General features: G+C 47.3%; 1 protein-coding gene across 1 annotated transcript in view; it reads left to right on the plus strand.

The window, feature by feature from the left end:
- Nucleotides 1–1,951: 1,951 nt before the first annotated feature.
- The window catches only part of FER1L5 (fer-1 like family member 5), an 84,750-nt gene continuing 63,090 nt past the window's right edge, over nt 1,952–23,611 (plus strand). The window contains exons 1-11 of the mRNA XM_074939910.1: nt 1,952–2,036; nt 3,329–3,384; nt 6,536–6,627; nt 7,223–7,331; nt 11,762–11,846; nt 15,482–15,603; nt 16,028–16,156; nt 16,595–16,657; nt 19,124–19,174; nt 22,335–22,365; nt 23,044–23,159. Of these exons, the coding sequence (XP_074796011.1) occupies nt 1,952–2,036; nt 3,329–3,384; nt 6,536–6,627; nt 7,223–7,331; nt 11,762–11,846; nt 15,482–15,603; nt 16,028–16,156; nt 16,595–16,657; nt 19,124–19,174; nt 22,335–22,365; nt 23,044–23,159 (939 nt within the window). The remainder of the gene's footprint in view (nt 2,037–3,328; nt 3,385–6,535; nt 6,628–7,222; nt 7,332–11,761; nt 11,847–15,481; nt 15,604–16,027; nt 16,157–16,594; nt 16,658–19,123; nt 19,175–22,334; nt 22,366–23,043; nt 23,160–23,611) is intronic.

Genomic DNA, 23,611 nt, shown 5'->3' on the forward strand with positions numbered 1-23,611 from the left:
GATGATTTAGTTGGGGATTGGTCCTGCTTTGAGCAGGGGGTTGGACTAGATGACCTCCTGATGTCCCTTCCAAACCTAATATTCTATGATTCTATGATCTTGGAGTCATTGTGGACAGTTCTCTGAAAACATCCACTCAATGTGCAGCGACAGTCAAAAAAGCAAACAGAATGTTGGGAATCATTAAGAAAGGGATAGATAAGAAGACAGAAAATATCATGTTGCCTCTCTATAAATCCATGCTACGCCCACATCTGGAATACTGTGTGCAGATGTGGTCGCCCCATCTCAAAAAAAATGTATTGGAATGGAAAAGGTTCAAAAAAGGGCAACAAAAATGTTTGGGGGTATAGAACAGCTTCCGTATGAGGAAAGATTAATAAGACTGGGACTTTTCATCTTGGAAAAGAGGCGACTAAGGGGGGATATGATAGAGGTCTATAAAATCATGATTGGTGTGGAAAAAGTAAATAAGGAAGTGTTATTTACTCCTCATAACACAAGAACTAAGGGTTACCAAATGAGATTAATAGGCAGAAGGCTTATAACAAACAAAAGGAAGTATTTTTCCCACACAACACACAGTCAACCCATGGAACTGTTTGCCAGAGGAGGTTGTGAAGGCCAAGACTATAACAGGGTTCAAAAAAGAATTAGTTACATTCATGGAGGACAGGTCTATCAATGGCTATTAGCCAGGATGAGCAGGGATGGTGTCCCGAGTCTCTGTTTGCCAGAAGCTGGGAATGAGCGACAGAGAATGGATCACGTGACGATTACCTGTTCTGTTCATTCCCTCTGAAGCACCTGGCATTGGCCACTGTTGGTAGACAGGACACTGAGATAGATGGACCTTTGGTCTGACCAAGTATGGCCATTCTTATGCTCTTAAATACCAGCACATATCTTGTTTCAGCCACATAACTGGCTACCTGAAGCAAGACATGTCCCATGATACGGAGAAACAGTGGAACTTAGATGGTCAGGCTGAAAACCCAGACCTTATTGAAGTCAGTGGCAAAATACCCCTCCACTTCAAGGTGGCAGAATTTCTCCCTCAGGGTTTGCATGGATCCCCAGCAGCCTATAACTCTGCTTAGGAAGTTTCCACAAGCTGCTGAAATAAGCAGTAATAAATAATTAGATCTTCTGTTGACTAATTGCTGTTCTCTATCTCCAGGAATCTCAAAGCACTTGAACATTAGTTAAGCCTCACACCCTTGGTAACTAGGTACATTTTCAGGGAAGGAAAGGACATTGTCTGAAAATGATTACTTATTATTATATCAAGTCTTCAAAATGTTATAAGTGACTCAAAATACAGAGCAAAGCTTCATTTTAAGAAAGAGGGTGCTTATGGTTTATTTGCCCACCAATTAAATGTAGCCAACTCTGGAGAGTAGCTTGGCCATTGTTTAAAAACTCATATCAACACTACAGAACGTCTTAGGTCAGACAGTGAAAAAAGCATTGCATCCAATTGAAACGGCAGGCTGAATGCAGGTACCAGAGTGGGAATTTGTTCAAGATTCCAGAAAGTGTCCAGGTATTACCAATACCCAAAGTGGTCAGCACGTCAGGTTTTATCTCAAAAACCATACCACATGATTAAACAGCTGAACATAGCTGGTCTATGAATGGAAGCCTCTTTCCTTCCTATTATGGCATCACTTCCTGGATGCGCTATTTGACCCTTTCCTCTATATGATGTCACTCCTTGTTCTGATCTACTTCCTGGAAACGGAAATCGCATTCCATCCAGACAGGACTTCTGAGACAAAACCACCGAGTGGCATTAGGAGGTAAGCTGTAAACACAGGAGCTATTACTACTAACAGCCCCCCAGCGGGACAAAAACAGGGATGGGGCAGAGTGAAGGGGAAATAAGAAAGGACTGAAGGGCTTGCATCATTGCAGAATAAAGCCATTTGCCGTGAAGAAGGGAGCAGAAATGCTACACCTCATCATTCTGTCTGCTAACATCCCAACTGCAAAATTCACCACACCCGACTCACACGTGTCTGCCAGCTTCAGAGGTAACAGCAGTTTGTTTAGCATTTTCCAGGAGATAACTGATCCTCCTCTGCCTTTCTCGGGTGCATTTTGTTTGAGGATCACAAAGTGGTCTCTGGACATTAAGGGCCTCCTCCTCTTCCTGGCTGAGTGGCACAGAGGAAATGAATCTACTAAGTATAGAAGGACAAGACAAGAAGCCCCTCCGTGCATGAACTGTGCAGCTGGGGATTGTAACAAGGCAGGGCTTCTCCCCATCTTGGTAACGACTCCGCCACACCCACGTCTCTTTTCGGCAGGTTTATTTTCCAAACTTAAACAAAATCTCACCCTGGCTACAATTCCCAAGGGATTTCTCCCCTTTCCCTCTCAGACTCTCATGGCCTCCCCTCCCCAGGAAGTCCTGCAGCTCCTGACTCCTGCTTCTGTGCTCTCTTTCAAGAGCACCACCCCCCAGGGCTTTTCTCCCTGGAGGCCCCCTTTTAGAACAGTTCCTCTCAGGCGCTCACTGCCTCCCCTCCCAGGGGACCCTGACAGCCCTCCGGCAGCCTCCGAGTTCTCACTCACCTGGCCTCTCTTTCCCCAGATCCAGGTGTCCTCTTTTAAAGTTGAATCTGGGTCAGCTGATGTGACACAAGTGCACTGGCCCTGCTCTCTCTGAAAGGGCCAATCTCACCCCTGTGACAGGATCCACAGACTTTGGGGTAGTGATGGGCTGGGGAGAGGAGTGTCTCAAGGATTTCCCAAGGGGAGTGCCTTCAGGAGTTAAAGGGGCTCAGAGCAGCATTTTTAAGGGGTCTGCCCAAAGCACAGAGCAGGTCAAAACAAAAACAAGAGAAGAAAGCGTAGATTCATAGACATGAAGGCTGAGATTTCAAAGCCCCCTGGGAGATTTGGATGCCGAGATTTCATTAAAATTAATGGCAACTGGCCATCGATATCCCTTAGAAACTTTTGGAAGTTTAGACTTCTGTATGGCATTTGACCTTCAGGGCTGTGCTCTAGCTTGTGGTATCCAGGTGGTCAGACTAGATGAGCACAGTGGTCCATTCTGGCCTTGGAATCTCTGAATTTATGAAATAGCCTGGAGATGGAAAAGACCAATTCACTCATCCAGTCCATCTCCCTCCCAGTGCAAGATTGTTCCCTGCAAAAGCAGGCTGGGGTCAACACTGGATATCATAAGAAAAAGAGACCTGACCCAGAGAACACAGTAAACATGGGCTGTGTTCCTTCCTCACACACACTTTCAGACACCACCACTTCCATGGAGCTGCAAGCTGGGGGAATCCATGGTATGTCTAATTTCTCTTAGATGTCACAAGAAGTACAAGAGTCATACAGAAGGAACAGAATCCTACTTGGAATGAGGTAAGACCCTGTAAGCAGGTGGTGTTCCCACTCTGCTCCTAACACAGCATGTGCATGCAAGCGCACACATATACACTGCTCTGAATTTACCATCTCCCTGGGGTTTGCATGTATTATGGTTTTTATAACAAAACAGAAAACTCAGCCCAAGCTTTCTCCCATCTGGTTGTCAGGTGAGTCAGCAGAAATTATTCCTAGCACCTGCCACCAGCCCTACGGCTCTCTACAGGGTCCTAGAACATGACCTTATCATATAGGTCCCTGAAACCTTTGCAATCCATGACTGAACCATATATGAATATGTACTACGAGTACAGGATGGTCAAAGAAAAGCTTGGAATAGGTGGGACCTACCAGGGTACAATCCAGACCAATGAGCAGCTGTGTCACCCCTGTCCTGTAACTTGGGATGCCTCTGCAGTGCCTTGCTGCTGTAGCCTCCAACGTGGACTGCTCTCAAACAGCCACCAGCATGCAAGTCACTCCCAGATTGTGTGTACTGCAGCCTGCCAGCCACACTTGGGTTATCCTCTTGTCTTTTACCAGCCGTGGTTATACTGCAGGGTGACCCGAGCACACCCCCAGTCCTGGATTTTCCCCCAGAAATGTATGTCTTGTACTGCCCACCCCTCTCCTGGACAGTCCAAATCTATTAAGTCCATTATTCCTTCAAGGGAATAATATACACACAACTCGCCACCCTCAATGGAGTTATCTAGGCACTTTAAACACACTATATTAGATAAAACAATAGAACAAGTATATTAACTACAAAGGGTGAGATTTTAAGAGAGTACAAGCAATGAGGCATAAAAGTCAGAAAGGCTTACAAGAAAAATACAGATAAAACACTTTCTAGTGTCTAATGTAACAAACTATATTAGTTCCAAAGCAAAGTTTCTCACCACATGCTTCCAGCAGCATTACTGACCAAACTCTTCATGTCAGTTCCCCTCCCCCAGGGTCCAATGGCTGCTTCTTTTGTTTTCTCAGGTGCAGAGAATGAGATAGGTAGGGAGAGAGAGGGGGGTGACTTGGGTGTTTGCCCCCTCCTTTTTATAGTTTTTAGTCCCTCTTTGAAAAGCATTTCCAGCTAAAAACCAGGAGACAGGCAGTCTGCAGGAAGAAGGAGACTTCCTGCTGTTTCTTTGCTAAGATGCAGATCTCTTTGTCCCTGCCCCCCTTCCTTGCCAAAGACCGGCCACTTGGTAGGTAAAGGCCCATTAGCTTTGCTGATACCTGGCTGGCGTGTCAGCTTGCCCTTTTGTCTTTGGTTTAACCACTCTCCAGATTTATCTGGGAAACATACTTCAATCATGATTTCAGCTTATGTTCATAACTTTACATATAATGTTACTATATGCATTTTACCATGATGATACTGACCAGCAAATTATGAGTTTTCAGGTGATACCTCCAAGCATGCCTTGTACAAGGATTATTACACTAGTGTGTAGGGTGTGAATACATGGGTGCAGCCACCTCAGGCCTCTGTTTCAGCCTGGCAGACTCCATGCTGCTAGCACATTTGTCAAGTTTAGGCTCAAAATTAGACAAGGGTTTTTAACCATCAGAGGAGTGAAGTTCTCGAACAGCCTCCCAAGGGGAGCAGTGGGGGGGCAAAAACCTAAATGGCTTCAAGACTGAGCTTGAGAAGTTTATGGAGGGGATGGTATGATGGGACAGCCTACAATGGCATGTAGCCGATCTGTGACTGCTAGCAGCAAATATCTCCCATGGCCAGAGATGGGACACTAGATGAGGAGGGCTCTGAGCTACTACAGAGAATTATTTCCCAGGTATCTGCCTGGTGGGCCTAGCCCACATGCTCAGGATCTAACTTATCACCATATTTGGGGTCGGGAAGGAATTGTCCCTGGTCAGATTGGCAGAGACCCAGGGCGCGGTGGGGGTGGTCGCCTTCCTTGCAGCGTGGGGCACGGGTCACTTGCTGTTTTGAACTAGAGTAAATGATGGATACTCTGTAGCTTGGGGTTTTTAAACTATGATTTGAGGACTTCAGTAACTCAGCCAGAGGTTAGGGGTTTGTTACAGGAGCGGGTGGGTGAGGTTCTGTGTCCTGTAATGTGCAGGAGAATTGTAGAATATCAGGGTTGGAAGAGACCTCGGGAGGTCATTTAGTCCAACCCCCTGCTCAAAGCAGGACCAATCCCCAATTTTTGTCCCAGATCCCAAATGGCCCCCTCAAGGATTGAGCAGGGGGTTGGACTAGATACCTCCTGAGGTCCCTTCCAACCCTGATATTCTATGATTCTATGAACTCACAACCCTGGGTTTAGCAGGCCAATGCTCAAACCACTGAGCTATCCCTCCCCCCACAGGAGGTCAGAATAGATCATCACAATGGTCCCTTCTGGCCTTAAAGTCTATGAGTCTAAGTCCTCCAGGCCACTGTGCATCTGCACTGCAAAAAAAAAAAAAAAAAAAATCCCACCGCAGTGAGTCACGGAGCCTGAGTCTACACATGCAAGCTCACAGGGCTCGGGCTACATATAGTAGTGTAGACATTGACACTCAGGCTCTGAGACCTGCCCCTTCACTGGGTTTCAGAGCCCGTGCTCCAGCCAGAGTGGGAACATGTCCCTGGCTATTTTTAGCCCTGTAGCCTGAGCCCGGTGAGCCTGGGTCTATAGACTCACTGCTGCTGGTGTTTCTTTGCAGTGTAGACATACCCAGAATAGCAGACGACTGAGCAACATGGGTTAGTAAGAGAAGAGGTAAAAATTGAGCCCACAGGGAACCAGTGACCCAGAGAGAGCAGATATGCAACAGAGGCCAATCAACAGCCCCCAAGGGGCTGGTCTTCTAGCTGTTTTTCATCACGCAATTGCAAGGGGCAGCATAACTGATTTGGAGGCCCTCTCACAACACCTGGGGTTTTCCTGACCGCCAGCCCCGACTTCCCTCTTCAAACTCATGAGTATCCCCCATTGGTTGCAATGCCGTGGGCGCTATATATGTTTAACCTGAGCAACAATTCTAGACCTGTTCATCTTTGTCTCCTTGCCCCTCTCCGGGGATCGATTCAGATGTCACTCCAGTATAAATCGGGAGTAACTCCAGTGTCAGTGAAATCAGGATCAGACCCACAGTGTACAGTGAAGTGTATATTGTACTGCTTCGCCTGCAGACGCTGGTGTGGTTCCTGGGTGATCGGCCCCTGGACAGCGCTTCCTTTGTGGACGTACAGCTCCAGGAGTGGGGTCACTTGGCTACAAAAAGGTGAATTGCCAACAGCAAGTAAAGACGGAGCCTCTTGGGCTCTTTGGGGGAGGGCCCTTCTTAATCCTTTTGCAGCCTTTCGTATCCACACGCACACACTCCCACACATAATACAGTATTTGCCTTCCAGCCAAGGAGACCAGATGAGGTTCTCTTGTTGCTCCTTCTTCTAAAGCTTGGTCTCAACTAGGAATATGGTCACATGTAGCTTGGATTTAACACATGCCAGCTACCCCTGACCTAAGCTTTGCTGCCTTTCCTGGGCAAGACAAAGACTAAATGGTCATTTCCAAGCAGTAACAATTCTGCTGTACCCCCAAATACCCTCTCAAAATCAGAATGTACCAGCCCCTGCCCCTGCCCAGGACCCTCTCTCTGCAAAGAGGGGAGTCCGGCACTGAGGAATCTAACCAAGTCTTTTGTATGGCATTAATTGCTGGGCCACAGGGCTCCTCCATCCTTTCAAAGCAAAGCACTGGCTGCCCTTCTCACATCTTGTGACCCTCACTGAGTCCATCAAGGTGAGACTCCCTTCCTGGCATTGGGGCCGGGGGAATGTTAGTGCTACTGACAAGCAGGTGTTTCTATCCTCCAGGGATCTGGGCTCCGCTACTGTATTTCTAACATCTCTTGCTGCAAAACCAAGCAGCGTACTCACCCTGAAGGACCTGCCCCTCCTGGATAGTGGCCACCAACCGACAGGCGTAAGTAAGAAGGATTTAGAGAAGGGGCATCCTGTTGTCTTAATTTAGATGCAATAAATGAGCCAAAGGTGCTAACGTAACCCGGTCATTGTCCAAGGTCAAACAGTGTCCAAAAACATCCGGGGTTTGGTGTGCAGAGATCTCGGCCTGCTTTGTACCATGGCAAACCCACAAGGAAACAACATTTTAGCCTTTTACTAAAGGTACAGAAAAGAAGAGGGAACAGTGAAAGCCTTTGAAATACAAAACATTAAGTAAGGTGTTCCTTTGAACTACATCCCTTGTTCCCGGTCCCGTTCGCTGGAGAGAGTTTTCAGAAGGGAAACCTCCCGCTTCCCCGGTGTTTGACAGTCTGTTAGATAGCATCGAAGATGGTATTAACTGTCCTTGAGTGGAAAAGAAGTTAGTTGAGCTGTCTGGAGCTGCGATTAGCCCGATCCCATTTCATCCCAGGTTGGGATTCAGCTGGAGCCGGTGGAGTGATGATGTCATCTGGGTCCCTCTCTCTGGCCCGGTCTGGTTAGGACATCGCTCGGCATCATGATGGTGGCGTCCCAGGGTCCCAGGAGATGGGTGGGGTGGCAGCCATAATGATAAGCTCACTCCAGTAGCCAATTTTTCTCCCCAAAGTCTCTTTTTTTAAGGACCCTGTGAGACGGGGCATCAGTGTAACAGTGCCCCCTCTGGCCAAGCATGGCACAGCCTCTGGGCTCACAGCCTAGTGGGACTGACAGTCTATTCCCGGTGACTGGGGGCCTATCTTTTCTCCACGCCCAATTCCATCAGGGGGTGAGTAGGGGAACCCAGGCCTGACCAGTCCACCTCGGGCCCTTAAGCTAGATCAGCAGGATCAGGATTCTTCAACTTTGACAATGCCCTGAGCTCCTTCCTCCCCTCCCCTGGATCTCTGAGCTGTTGTCTCTGGGTGGGTCTTTGGTAGCTTGCTGGCAGGAGCTCCTTTCTGCAGCCTGCTCGCTCCTCTGGTAGCCACCCTGCTCCGCTGCTTCCCAGCTGCTGAGAGACTGCCAATCAGCAGTGGCCGGCAGTGCCTATATTAATCCTTTGGTTGCTGGGCTAGCATGGGGTACATACACCCCATGACAGACCCACAAAGGGATGGGTGGGCAGAATAACCCATCTCTCTTGTTACCAGGCATGATCTTAAAACAGTCCTTGAGTTATATCAGGAGGCCTCTTTGTTGGGACTAATTCAGTCTGTCTGTCTCCCTTTCCTACTTTTGCCCAGCGATGTTTGTTCTTATAAGTAATTGTGATCTTATAAACTCACTCTCACTTTTTACAGTTGAATTTGAAATTAGGGTAAATTTGTAGGGTTAATTATCACAATAGTGTAGCCTATTTTTATTTAACGTGAATTTAGCGATGTTGTTTTGCACCACTGTGAGTTCGGCTCTGGTGGCTACACTCTCAAGTTCAATAGAAACAACGAGGAGTCCTTGTGGCACCTTAGAGACTAACCAATTTATTTGGGCATAAGGTTTCGTGGGCTAGAACCCACGTCATCAGATGCATGGAGTGGAAAATACAGGAGCAGACTGACAGAGCCAGAAGGGTACTGAGAAGTCACTTACTACAGGGCAGGCCCAACAAAGAAAGTAACAGAACGCCACTAGCCATCACCTACAGCCCCCAACTAAAACCTCTCCAGCGCATCATCAAAGATCTACAACCTATCCTGAAGGACGATCCCTCACTCTCACAGACCTTGCGGGACAGGCCAGTCCTCGCTTGCAGACAGCCCCCCAACCTGAAGCAAATACTCACCAGCAACCACACACCACACAACAGAAACACCAACCCAGGAACCAAACCCTGCAACAAACCCCAGTGCCAGCTCTGTCCACATATCTATTCAAGGGACACCATCATAGGACCTAACCACATCAGCCACACCATCAAGGGCTTGTTCACCTGCACATCTACCAATGTGATATATGCCATCATGTGCCAGCAATGCACCTCTGCCATGTACATTGGCCAAACCGGACAGTCTCTACGCAAAAGAATAAATGGACACAAATCTGACATCAGGAATCATAACATTCAAAAACCAGTAGGAGAACACTTCAATCTCTCTGGTCACTCAGTAATAGACCTAAAAGTGGCAATTCTTCAACAAAAAAAACTTCAAAAACAGACTCCAACATGAAAAGAAAAGGAGTACTTGTGGCACCTTAGAGGCTATCAAGAAGTGAGCTGTAGCTCACGAAAGCTTATGCTCAAATAAATTTGTTAGTCTCTAAGGTGCCACAAGTACTCCTTTTCTTTTTGCGAATACAGACTAACATGGCTGCTACTCTCAAAGACTCCAACATGAAACTGCAGAACTGGAATTAATTTGCAAAGTGGATGCCATCAGATTAGGCCTGAATAGAGACTGGGAGTGGTTAGGTCACTACAAAATCTAAACTTAATTTTCCCCAATACTAATTTTCTCCTACTGTTATTCACACCTTCTTGTCAACTGTCTGAAATGGGCCACTCTCATTACCACTTCAAAAGTTATTTTTCCTCCCTTGGTATCCTGCTGTCAATTGAATTATCTCGTTAGCCTGACCTCACACTTGGTAAGGCAAGTTACATCTTTTCATGTATTGATACCTGCTCCTGTATTTTCCACTCCATGCATCTGATGAAGTGGGTTCTAACACATGAAAGTCTTGTGCCCAAATAAATTTGTTAGTCTCTAAGGTGCCACAAGGACTTCTCGTTGTTTTTTCTGATACAGACTAACATGGCTCCCACTCTGAAAGTTCAATAGAGTTACCACTGCCACTTGTTTCAGATCTATAGCTTACAGGAACACATGAAGACCAAGGAAAGTAACACAGACACTCACAAGAACAAGGTCTAATATATTTTATCAATTTTATTCAAGTTACCAGCAAAGTTATGAATATCACAGCATATCAAATCCTAGATACATCCATGCACATAGCTACAGTCATACTCACATCCTCCTAGACAGTGTTAGGGTCTGATGGGTCTCTCCTGGATTGATCATCAGTAGAGGGATGGTTCCTGCTGGAGTTTTCCCCATCTGTAAAATGGGTCTAACGATTGTAACCTGGGTTAATGAGTCTGATGAGAAAGGGAGCCACACTTGTTGCTGGGTAGATGAGAGATGGTGAAAACTGCAGTGTGCTCACCTTGCCAACGGTGTTGAGCCTTGTAATTGGGCGAACCTTGTGGGGATGAAAGACTGACTAATGCGATCGCTGGGACAATGAGAGGAGGACAACTCTGCCTGAGGGAATGTGAGTGATCCCCTGACTGTCTTCCCGGACTGAGGGGAGTGCGGGTGATCCCCCAACTGTCTCCCCTGCCTGAGGGAGTGCGAGCAATCCCCTGACAGTCTCCCCTGTCTGAGGGGAGTGCGGGCAATCCCCTGACTGTCTCCCCCTGACTGAGGGGAGTGCGGGAGATCCCCTGACTGTGTCCCCCGGCCTGAGGGGAGTGCGGGCAATCCCCTGACTGTCTCTCCCTCCTGAGGGGAGCGCAGGAAATCCCCTGACAGTCTCCCCCTGGAGGGAGGGTGAGCGTGAGAGACAGAGAGCCAGGGGTGCGGGAGAAAGAGTGAGTTCTTGCAGTGCTGTGCAGGTCCCGTGGAGCAGGCTGGGCAGCAGGATGGCGGGACAGCACTGGGCATGCTGGGTAATGGTAACAGGGATGGGGACCCTAGGACCAGCCTCCTCACACTTACCCTGCCCCAGGGCATTTGGGGGGCAAGGATGGGCACCTAGAGAATTAGACCAACACACACAGGTTACCCCAATGGCCCCCAATCTTTTTACCTTGCAGCAGGGCTGCGGCTCCAGGAGGAGGGGATGTGGACAGGGATAAGAGGGCCAAGGCTGGGGTCCTAGCTGGGAGCAGGGGTGGGTTTGGTAGCAGAGCCCCAGGGCCAGCAGCCAGGACCCCAGGCACGGGGCCAGGAGCGGAGCCCTAGGCGCAGGGTCCGCAGCTGGGGCCAGGGCCAGGAGCGGGGCTTGGCAGCGCTCCTTCCCTGCCCCCTCATGGGGGCTGACCTGTGCTCATTCCTCCATGCCCCCCTGGGGGGGTGCGTCCCACAGTTTGGGGACCTCTGCACTAAAGGAAAAGCCCCTGCACCCTTAGAGTAATGTGCAGTGTTTGGGGCCATTAGCGTATTGGAAACAAACAGAGCCTGCATGGTATTTGTGTGCAACTCTGCAATGAACTCTGGGTAGGGTACCCTCTGCTCTTGGGCCCAGAACAGTGTCACTACACCTACACCCAAAGCTGTAGCTCACGAAAGCTTATGCTCAAATAAATTGGTTAGTCTCTAAGGTGCCACAAGTACTCCTGTTCTTTTTGCGGATCCAGACTAACACGGCTGCTACTCTCAAACCCATAGAGGTGCTTTAATTCTATTTGTTGCTGAATTTCAGTGTACCATCAATTTAAGTGCCTCCTACACCCCTCCAGGACTCAAGGCAATAGGGGAGTCAGGAAAACAAAAAGCCAGTGGTGAAGGTAAGTGAGCATCTGTTGGCGTGTCAGTCCTGTGCTGTAAATGTAGTTTATCCTGTTTATATTTTCCAAACCAACTTGGCCTTGGTTTCTTGTGAGGGGAGTTTTCTTGAGTTTGGGGGAAAAGCATGGGGGGGAGGGGAAAAGTACCCCCAACCTGACTTCATCTCACACATCCCCACCCCATGATGAGTACGTGACTGTTCCTACCAGTTCCCGAGACCGTTATGATGCCCATTTCCTCCCTGTGCCCTGAGGAATCATCTCCTAAGAGAAGTGGTAGAGGCGCCATCACTTAGGTCATGTAAAACTGAACTGGACAACGCCCTGGAGAATGGGGCACATGGGACAGCACCACCTGGCTCAGGAGAGGATGGGCAAGATGATCTGATAGGTCCTTTGCCAACTCTAATCTCTGTGGGCTGGGGCCACACTGTGACTTCGGGAGTCACGGTCTAGTCCCTACTTCCCCCTTGCTCCCATGGGGAAGTGAAGTAGCAGCCTTTTGGCTAACATAGCTTGCTTCCCTCTCTGCACCAACACTTGGACATGGGCTGACACAGTGGGCAGGAATTCAGTTTGAGTGATACCTGTTAAATGTCTCATGCTGCCAGTACCAGAACATCCCTGGAATTTCTGAATATTATAGATGGCAATTTCCTAAATCTAAAAGTGCTGCATCCGACATGGAGGAAATCTATATTAGACCTCATCTTAACAGATAAAGAGGAACTTATTACAGGACTAAAAATTAATGGTAGCTTTGGTAGAGAGGATCATGATTTGATCATCTATATAATGTGCAAACAGAATAAAGTCCTGACAAGTGAGATAGATAGATTAGATTAGATAGATAGATAGATAGATAGATGGGGTGGATGGGGATAGATAGATAGATAGATGGGGAGGAAGAGGATAGATCGATAGATAGATAGATAGACTTGGTGCTTTAAAAGAGCCAAATTCACAAAACTGAAAACAATTATGATCCAAATAATCTGGGAGGAAGAATTTAATTAGGAAAATATGAAAGATCATTGGAAATTGTTTAAGAACACTGTAACAGATGTCCCAAAAGCCACAATCCCACAACCAGGAAAGAAAGCCATACCAGTTTAAAAAAAACAACCTGATTTAGCAGGGAAGTGAAGGCGGATATGAAAAATAAAAAAATATACATAACAAATGGAAGACAGGGGAAGTTGATAGTCATGAATATAAATCAAGCTATTAATTGTAGAAAATTGTAAAGGGAAGCAAAGGGAAAGAAGGAGAAATCTATGGCCAGAAGAGTTAAGGACAATAAAAAGGAGATTTTTAAGAATATTAGGAACAAAAAGAATCCTGACAATGGTATTGGTGCATTATTCAGTGGAAATGGTACAATTATAAGTAATAAAGCAGAAAAGGCAGAAGTGTTCAATAAATATTTCTGGTGTGCATTAGGGACAAATAAAAACATATTTGGGATGTAATTTCTTCATATGGTGATGATAATACTCTTTCCATTCTACTAGTATGCCATGAGGATGTTAAACAGAAGTGACTAAATTAGAAATTTTTAAATCAGCAACTCCGGATAACTTGCATCCAAGAGTTTTTAAAGAGCTGTCTTAGGAGCTCACTGGACTGTTAATTTGATTTTTCAATGAGTCTTGCAATACTGGGGAAGTTCCAGAAGTCTGGAGAAAGGCTAATACTGTGCCAATTTTTAAAAACAGTGAATGGGATGACCTGGGTAATTATGGACCTGTCAGTATGACATCGATCCTAGGCAAGGTAATAGAGCAGCTGATATGGGACTCAATTAATAAAGAATTCAAGGAGGGTAATATAATTAGTGCCAATCAACATGGGTTTATGGAAAATAGATCCTGTCAAACTAACTTTATGATGAGAATGATATAAAATTAACATGGTACACATTAAATGGATATAAAGCTCGCTAACTGATAGGTCTCAAGATATAATTGTACAAAAGGAATCATCATCAAGCAAGTGTGTTTCTAGTGGGGTTCTGCAGGGATCTGTTCTTGGCCCTACGCTATATAACATTTTTATCAATGATCTGGGAGAAAACATAAAATCATCCCTGATAAAGTTAACAGATGGCACAGGAATTGGGGGAGTGATAACTAATGAAGAGGGCTGGTCACTGATACAGAGTGATCTGGATACACTTGGTAAACTGGGCACAAGCAAACAATATGTGTTTTAATATGGCTAAATATAAAACAAAAAATGTAGGCCATACTTTCAGCACGGGGGGGACTCTATCCTGGGAAACAGTGACTAAAAATAACTGGGGGCTATGCATAAGGTCCCTGGAAAATGGCCAAAATGGCTAATGTGATCATCGGACGCGTAACAAGTAGAATCTTGAGAGGGAGTCAAGAGCTTATTTTATCTCTGTATTTGGCACTGGTGCGACCACTGCTGGAACACTTTGTCCAGTTCTGGTGTCCCCAATCCGGGAAAGATGTTGATAAATTAGAGAGGATTCATAGAAAAGCCATAAGAATGATCTAAGGATTAGAAAACCTGCCTTATAGTGATAGACGCAAGGAGCTCAATCTATTTCGTTTAACAAAAAGAAGGTTAAGAGGTGACATATCATAGACTATCAGGGTCGGAAGGGACCTCAGGAGGTATCTAGTCCCACCCCCTGCTCACAGCAGGACCAATCCCCAATTTTTGCCCCAGATCCCTCAAGGGTTGAGCTCACAACCCTGGGTGTAGCAGGCCAATGCTCAAACCACTGAGCTATCACAGTCTATCGGTATCTACATGGGGAACAAATATTTTATAATGGGCTCTTCAGTCTAGTGGAGAAAGGCATAACACAGTCCAATGGCTAGGAGTTGGAGCTAGACAAATTCAGACTGGAAATAAGACATACATTTTTAACAGCAATAGTAATTAAATTCACCATTGGAAAAACTTACCAAAGGTCATGGTGGATTTTCCATCACTGGCAATTTTCAAATCAAGACTTGGTGGTTTTCTAACAGATCTGCGCTAGGGATTATTGTGGGGCAGGTCTCTGGCCTGTGTTATACAGGAGGTCAGATGAGATGATCACAGTGGTCCCTTCTGGCCTTGGAACCAACGAATTGTGAGGGGCAGTGACCAGACTCATTCAGTCTTCTCCCCGCCTAGCCCACATGCAGCCCCTCACCCCCTGCACAGCCTCCAGCAACGTGGGTAGCCTGCTCAGGGATTTACGGGATCTCCTTTTACCCCTTACCCATCTGTGCAGGTGTGCAGCAGGACTCACAACTGATCCCTGTGAAGATCAGAGCTCACCCCCGCATTGGCACAATGTGATACGTGTGTATTCAGGAGATCATGCACACTGCATGTAATGGGGCATTTATAATGGGACATGCTTTTAGCCTCCTCACGTCCAGTTGTCTGTGTCACAGATTCTCACTTAACTGCTTTGACCCTGAACACTTTGCAATCACAGGCACAATGTGTCAAACAAGTGGAATTAAAGCTCCTATGTCTGACACCTTCCTTGACAAAACTGCCAAAGAAGGAGCAGAGAATGTTTCTTCTGACTTGGTCTGTGGGAAAGGATGATTCTTCCAGTCATCCACCCCAGACCAATCCATTCCCTTTCTGACCATCCCCAGGGGCACACGGCGGGGTCACCACAGCCATCCGGAGTATTACAGGAAAGGATCATCAGAGGGAAGGAATCAGCAGCCGAATAAATCCCAGAAGAGAACTCGCAGACAAAAAACAGGACTTCCAGGTATTGCGAACCATGCCAAGATGAGATCTGTCAAAGAGAGATTCCCCCCCGATATAGCCCAGGCCCAGCAGTAAAGGTGGTCAGTACATGGGTCTCAATGGCCAAGTCAGTCCTTTCCCCACAGCGATAGACCTAGTGTACCAGGATTAGTTCCCTCTCCATCGTAGGATACGAGGATCCCAGCTCTATGTTCCTTCATCCATGGGCTTCATCCTGCTACCTTGGATGGAGCGGATGCCTTGGGAAATAACAGAAATGGATATTATTATTCTGGGGTTGCTTTGTCATTGGCACGTCCCACCTCCAATGGTGCCTCAGGTCAGGGTGGCATTGGGACCAGTTCCAGCAGTGGAGCCCAGCTGGGCTAACAGAACATCCCTGCCCTGGGACCCTTTAAATCATACCACTGTATTTCTCACTGCAGGTGCGTGTGAGGATCATTGAAGGCCGTCAGCTCCAGGGAAACAACATCAAGCCCGTGGTGAAGGTCTTCATTGGAGACCACGTGTACAGGACGAGAATCAAAATGGGGAACAACCCCTATTTTAATGAGGTGGGTGAGCATCCTGTGGTTCCACACCTGCTTTTGGGGACTTACCAAGCCTGTGCTGGAGAGGGCTCTCTAGTCTGTGAGCCAATCCCAAAGTCAATGTAGGATGGTCCCAGGGCACCAGTTATTGAAGGAGTTGGAGGCGTGATTGAGGAGGGATGCGGACGTTCCTGTGAGTTACAGTCTTCCTTCCCAGGGCAGTGTCTGGACTGCACTCCTTGGTGGTGCATGTAGGGTGCCAACCCTCCAGGATTTTCCGGGAGTCTCCAGGAATTAAAGGTTAATCTTTCATTAAAGATTATGTCCCGTGATGGAACCTCCAGGAATATGTCCAGCCAAACCTGGCAACCCCTCGCTGCATGGGAGTGGGACCCTGAGCTCCCCAGAGAGCGCAGGCAGGTTTGGGACTGCGCTAAATTTACCTCTCCTCATTTTCCTCAGATATTTTTCCGGAACTTCCATGAGACGCCTACTCAGGTCTTTGACGAGACCATAAACATACAGGTACAATAGTGAGACCAGAACCCCTCTACCTCTGGAGCTGGCTTCCTGCATCTCACAGCTCACTGGCAGGACCCTCCCTGCTACTCCAGGTATAGGCCAGATGAAGGGCAGGACACACCTCGCATCACGTCTCTTCTACCTGGTTGACCCGAGTCCCCACTTTTGCTCTCCTGGCGCTGGAGAACCTTGAAGCACCCTGCCCTCTAAGTCTTTTCTTCTAACAGTTGGATGTTGAGTCTGTTTGCTGATGCACCAATCTTGATGTCAATCAGTGTTAATGGGCCATTACTGTGCATTCCCTGAGCATGCTCAGTGGTGTCTTCTGACTGCATAAGAATTAATCATGGTCCATACATGGCTATCACGGGACAGTGTAACCTGAGTCTTGGTACAAGGGTGGAGTAGGTCAAAGCAATTATAGATTAACAAGTTTCAGAGTGGTAGCCGTGTTAGTTTGTATCAGCAAAAACAATGAGGAATCCTTGTGGCACCTTAGAGACTAACAAATTCATTTGGGCATAAGCTTTGGTGGGCTAGAACCCACTTCATCAGATACATGGAGTGGAAAATACAGTAGTAGGTATATTTATACATAGTACATGAAAAGATGGGAGTTGCCTTACCAAGTGGGGGGTCAGTCCTAACGAGACAATTCAATTAACAGTAGAATACCAAGGGAGGAAAAATCACTTTTGTAGTGGTAATGAGGGTGGCCCATTTCAAACAGTTGACAAGAAGGTATGAGTATCAGCAGAGGGAAATTAGTTTTTGTAATGACCCAGCCACTCCCAGTCTTTATTCAGGCCTAATTTGATGGTGTCCAGTTTATAAATTGAAAAGGAGTACTTGTGGCACCTTAGAAACTAACAAATTTATTTGAGCATAAGCTTTCGTGAGCTACAGCTCACTTCATCAGATGCATTCAGTGGAAAATACAGTGGGGAGATTTATATACATAGAGAACATGAAACAATGGGTGTTACCATACACACTGTAACGAGAGTGATCACTTAAGGTCAGATATTACCAGCACTCTAAGGTGCCACAAGTACTCCTTTTCTTTTTGCGAATACAGACTAACACGGCTGCTACTCTGAAACCAGTTTACAAATTAATTCCAGTTCTGCAGTTTCTCATTGGAGACTGTTTTTGAAGTTTTTTTTGTTGAAGAATTGCCACTTTTAAGTCTGTTATTGAGTGACCAGGGAGATTAAAGTGTTCTAATCTGAACATTATAATTCCAGGATGTCAGGACAAATCTAACATCAGGAATTATAACATTCAAAAACCAGTAGGAGAACACTTCAATCTCCCTGGTCACTCAAAAAATTTTTAGTTCTTCCCCTATTTTCAGTTAATGGTGTCAAAGCAATATTTTCAGTGCTGTGCTTAGGAAAATAGAGCAGCTCAAAATCTCTCGTTCCAGTATGGCCACTAGTGAGACCAATACTAGAATACTGTGTCCAGCTTTGTGCCTGCATTTTAAAATAGATGTTGATAAATTGGAGAAGGTTCAGAGAAGAGCCATGAGAATGTTTAAGGAGTAGAAAACATGCCTTATAGTGAGAGACTCAAGGATAGAGTGACCAGATAGCAACTGTGAAAAAACGAGACAGGGAGTGGGGGGGTAATAGGCACTTATATAAGAAAAAGTCCCAAAAAACAGGACTGTCCCTATAAAAACGGGCCATCTGGTCACCCTACTCAAGGACCTTAATCTATTTAGCTTATCGAAAGGGTAGATTAAGGGGCGTGTGACACATCTGGTGACTTGATCACAGTCTATAAATTCCTGCATGAGGAAATGAAATTCGAGAATAGAGAGCTCTTCAGTGTAGCAGCCAAAGGTATAACAAAATCCAATAGATGAAAGTTGAAGCCAGGCAAATACAGGAGCAAATTTTTACCCCTGAGTGTAATTAACCATTGGAACAACTTATCAAAGGTCATGATGGATTCTCCATCACTAACAATTTTTAAATCGAGATTGGATATTTTTCTAAAACATCTGCTCTAGTTCATCCACAGCTATTGGACTCAAAGAAGGAATTAATGCAGGGAAGTCTGGTGGCCTGTGTTATGCAGGACCAAATGATCACAATGGTTCCTTCTGGCCTTTAGATTTATGAATCTATGGACTTTATATTCACAGAGCCTAGTTGCCATTTAGAGCTTTCAAGACTTGAAGTCCAATTCTTCTCTGCTTTGCACTTTATGCAGTCATTTCTCCTATGCAAGCTGCGTGGAGAATTCTGATTTTGTAGAATTTTACACAGGTGTAAGTGATGAGACAGGGTGCAAGGCATGGAAGAATCAGGCCTACAGACCCTTCATGTCAGTGCTTCAGAGCTGGGAATTATGGGTAATAGATCCATCATGCTGTCCCTCAGGTGGGTGGGGTTGAAGAAGGGGGCTTTACCTCCTAGCACAAGAATGGTGAACTGAAGTCTTGGGTTTGTTTGCTAGGTGCTGAACTCAAGGGCAGTGCGAGCGGATTCCATCATTGGAGTGTTCACGGTGAGTGACAGCTGATGTAATAATCTTGGCAGAGCCAGCTGACTGGACCATGCCAGCAGATATTTTCCTGGTCATATTTCCCTGGTGATGTTGCATGCATGGGTGTGGCAACCAGCGTACAGGCAATGCTCACTCCCAAGTAGAGCTGGTTGAGAATTTCCTGGAAGGGAGGGAGCAAGAGAGAGAGAGAGACCAGCCCATCTCAGAATAGCCAATAGCCAGGTGGTTAGGGCACTTACCTGGGGTATGGGAGACCCACCTTCATGTCCTTCCTCTGAATCAGGCAGAGCAGGGACCTGAGCTACTTCCTCCTCCATCACAGCTGAGTGCCCTAACCAGTGGGCTGTTCTAGTGATGCGCACTCATGCTCTGGTTTTGGTGAAAGGTTTCAAAGGGCTCTGCTTGTCCCAGTGCAAAACAAAACAAAGGCCAAAACTGTGAAAATGTGTGAAATGGGATTCTTGTTTTCTGGCCAGCCCTGCTCCCAAGGGGCTCTTTAGGAATCATCCATTGTCTCCAAGTAGCGATCTCCACAATTGGTTACAGTTCTCAAGTGGGTCAATAACTTATCCTTACTCCAGTCATTCATTAAAATTTTACCTATGAACACTCTCCCCCTTACCTTGCTCCTGCCTCTGGCACATTGTGGTAACGTGCGGATGAAATTGTCTGTCTTGTCCACTGTAACGTATGTTCCTAGATTTTTGCCCCTGTCTCTCTCCTAGTCAGTCACCACTTTTCTAGGCAGCCAGGAATTGGGTGTGAACAGCTGTCCCTGAACCATGACTTCATCTACTGCTGACTGAAGCTGGTCAGGCACTTTTTAACAAAATCTTGGTTTTCTGAAACTGGACATTTTCACAGAAACACATCTATTTTGACTGAAATTTTGCCAGAAAGGTTTCTCAGGTCCAGGATGGGATTTCTGATCAAAACCAGAGCAAGAGACTGCCAGAATAGCTACGTGTCTAGAGCACACCTGGGATGTAGGAGTCTAAGGGCTTGTCTCCACTTATCGGGGGATCGACACATGGCGATTGACCCACCAGGGGTTGATTTAGCGGGTCTAGTGAAGACCTGCTAAATCGACTGCTGATCGCTCTCCCATCGACTCTGGTACACCACTGGAGTGAGAAGCATAAGGTAAGTCAACGGGAGAGTTTCTCCCGTCGACCCAGCGCGGTGTAGACACCGCAATAAGTCAACCTAAGGTATGTCAACTTCAGCTATGTTATTCACATATCTGGAGTTGTGTAACTTAGGTCGACTTTGCCCCATAGTGTTGACCTGCCCTAAGGTTCAAGTCCCTAGCCTGAATGAAGGGAATGCCTTAGACGGCCAGCTATTCGCCATTCTGGGACGGACTGGTCAATCCCTCTCCCCAATTTAAAAGGTCTTAGTTTTGTTCTGCATTGGAATGGAAGCAAATGTTGAAACATCAAGATTTTTCATTAAATCTTGTTTTGGAGCCAGCCCAATTCCCCCACCCCATTTCCCAGTACCACGCATGACAGGTGTGATGGCTTAGACCTCTCCCCCAATCCGGGATGCCACCTGATGTGCTGGGATCCCACTCAGCCCTGCCAGCCTGGGGTTTCCCTTGCACTGGGTTGCTGTGCCAGGCTCTCTAACCCCTTTCCAGCACACACCCAGATTACTTAGCAAATAAAACAAAACACGCAAACTAAGCTTGATTCACTAAGGAAACAGGTTAAACATGTAATTTCTCACCCTAAATGTTGACTTGGGCAGGATGCAGAATTTCTGTAGCTCAGAGTTCCAGTTATTTCTCTTTAGACTCTTTAGACTGTCTCAGTCTGGACTCAGCCCTTGCCTTTCCCTCAGCTTAGTTCCTTTGTCTCTTCAGGTACTTTCAGCAGTCTTTCTTCTTGGGTAGGCAATGGAGGAGAATCCCATTGGCCTTGCCTCCCAGCCTTGAATAGAATTGACATAAGGCGGGAAGCCTTTGCTTCCAGTGGAAAAGTACCAGCCGTGTCTAAGGGGTATTTTTCATCAGGTGACATTACCACCGGACCTTGTAGTGTCAATGCAGCATCCCAGGAAGCTCCTCAGGGAGGTGGGAGATTAGTGTTTTCAGAGTTGTATTGTCCTTCTTAAATGGCTCATTCAGGAAGATTGCCTGCTGTCCAGTGGGTGTTTCCCCAAGTACACACACAGTTGTAATTGTTACATAGTCAGCATTCCTAACTTCAGATACAGAGATGATACAGGCATACAAATAGGATAATCACATTCAGCAAATCAGAACCTTTCCAATGAGACCTCACAGGAGCCATCTTGCATAAAGTATATCTTAGTTATGTCATATTCATATCATAAGCATATTTCTATACAGAATATGGAGCATCACGTCACAATAGGAATGAGCAGAACCGGAACAACAGCGGCTAGCTTAGCTCTACTTTGCCTTTGATTTCGTGTCTCTTAGGCTTGAGCTACGTACACGCTATCACTCACGTCGGTATAAGTGATGTCCCTCAGCGGTGTGAATGAGTCACCCCGTGAGTGACATAAGTTACACCGACCTCAGCGCCGGTGGGGACATAGCTACTGCCGCACGTGGGGCTGGAGTCATTAAGTCAACGGGAGAGCTCTCCCCTCTGGGCTTGGAGCGTCTGCATTGGTACAGCCGTGCCTCTGTAAGCTCTGTAGCGTAGCCATAGGGCTGGATCTACACGGCCAACCTATGTGGGTATAACACACCCCTGAGCGACGCAGTTATACTAACCTCACCCCCGGTGTAGACAGCGCTATGTCGGTGGAGGGCTTCTCCTGTCGCTATAGCTACCGCCCCTTGGGGAGGTGGAGCGCCTCCGTGAAAGGGAGACGATCTCCCGTCAGCGTCGTAGCGTCTTCATGAAGTGCTACAGCAGAACGGCTACCAGCGAAACGCAGCAGCATGGTAAGTATAGACCAGCCCTTAGCGTCAGCGTGGCCTTGTGCCGTGCTTTTAAGTACAGAACAAGGAGTCAAGTGGTCCAGGTTCTATTCCAGGCTCTGCCGTTTGGGCACATCGTTTTGCTGCTCTGTGCCTCACTTTCCCCACCTGTATGGAGATCCTGAGAGGGAGAGTGTTAGAGGAATGCCGGGTGGTGTTGTTACTGTTATCCCCTAACACGCTCCATTTCCCTCTCCACAGCTTGAGGTTGGCCATGTGTACGACTCTCCCGGTAGGTGAAGGCTGTTTGAAATACAGATACCTAGTCACTATTACTAACTCCAGATACAGAAATGATACAGGCATACAAATAGGATAATCACATTCAGTAAATTACGACCTTTCCAATTATACCTTACAAGACCCATCTTGCATAAAGTACATCTCAGTTATGACCTGTTCATAACATAAGCATATTTTCATAAAGAATATGGAGTGAAAGATCACACACCCCTTCAGGTAGTTGAAGGCTGCTGTCAAATCCCCTCATCACTCTTCTCTTCTGCAGACTAAACAAGCCCAGTTCCCTCAGCCTCTCCTCGTCTGTCATGTGCTCCAGCCCCCTGACCATTTTCGTTGCCCTCCGCTGGACTCTCTCCAATTTGTCCACATCCCTTCTGTAGTGGGGGGCGCAAAACTGGACGCAGTACTCCAGGTGTGGCCTCACCGGTGCTGAAGAGAGGGGAATAATCACGTCCCTCAATCGGCTGGCAAAGCTCCTACTAACGCAGCCCAATGTGCCATTGGCCTTGTTGGCAACGAGGGCACGCTGCTGGCTCCTAGCCAGCTTCTCTGGATCACAGTGGTCCCTTGTGGCCCTGGAAGCTGTGACTGGAAAGAAGCTGAGCGTGGGGTGGGAAGAATACGATGAGTTGCACAAATAGCAGACGCTGCTGTCCTTCTCTCCCAGGCCATGCTCTCAGCTGGAAATGGCTCAGCCTTTACCACCCTACTCATCTGAATGCGGGCTTGAGAGGCTACTTGAAAGTCAGCCTTTGTGTGCTAGGAGCCGGGGACCAGGCACCGGTAAACACCACCTGTGAAAGGGACATGACACCGGCAGTGATCCCGCTGAGTTCCTGCCCCATCCTGAGTCCGTGCCCAAACCACCGCAGGTCCCTCCCACGGTCCTGGGTCTACTGATATCTGCAAAATACGAACACAGCCTGCACCTGCCCTTGGCTGTTCCGAGGCTTCCCTCCAGGACCCCGCCTCAGGCCGTGGGCAGCGGGTATCGTGGCCAGGGGTAGGCTGTGCCTTCCCGAACCGCCTAGCATGGCCCCGCCCACACCCTGCCCCAGGCCGGGCCCCCTCCTGCGGATCCCAGACACTCCGCCTTGGCTGGCCCGGGCTGGCTGGAGCTGGCTGGCCTGCCTCCCGCAGGGAGTCAGGGCAGCCGGTGCTGGGGCCGCACCACCCGGAGCACCAGGGCTGGGGCCTCGCCCCCTGGCGGCCCGGCACTGGGGTTGGGGGCTGCG

Source organism: Natator depressus, chromosome 26 (assembly GCF_965152275.1).
Source record: "Natator depressus isolate rNatDep1 chromosome 26, rNatDep2.hap1, whole genome shotgun sequence".
NCBI lineage: Eukaryota > Metazoa > Chordata > Testudines > Cheloniidae > Natator > Natator depressus.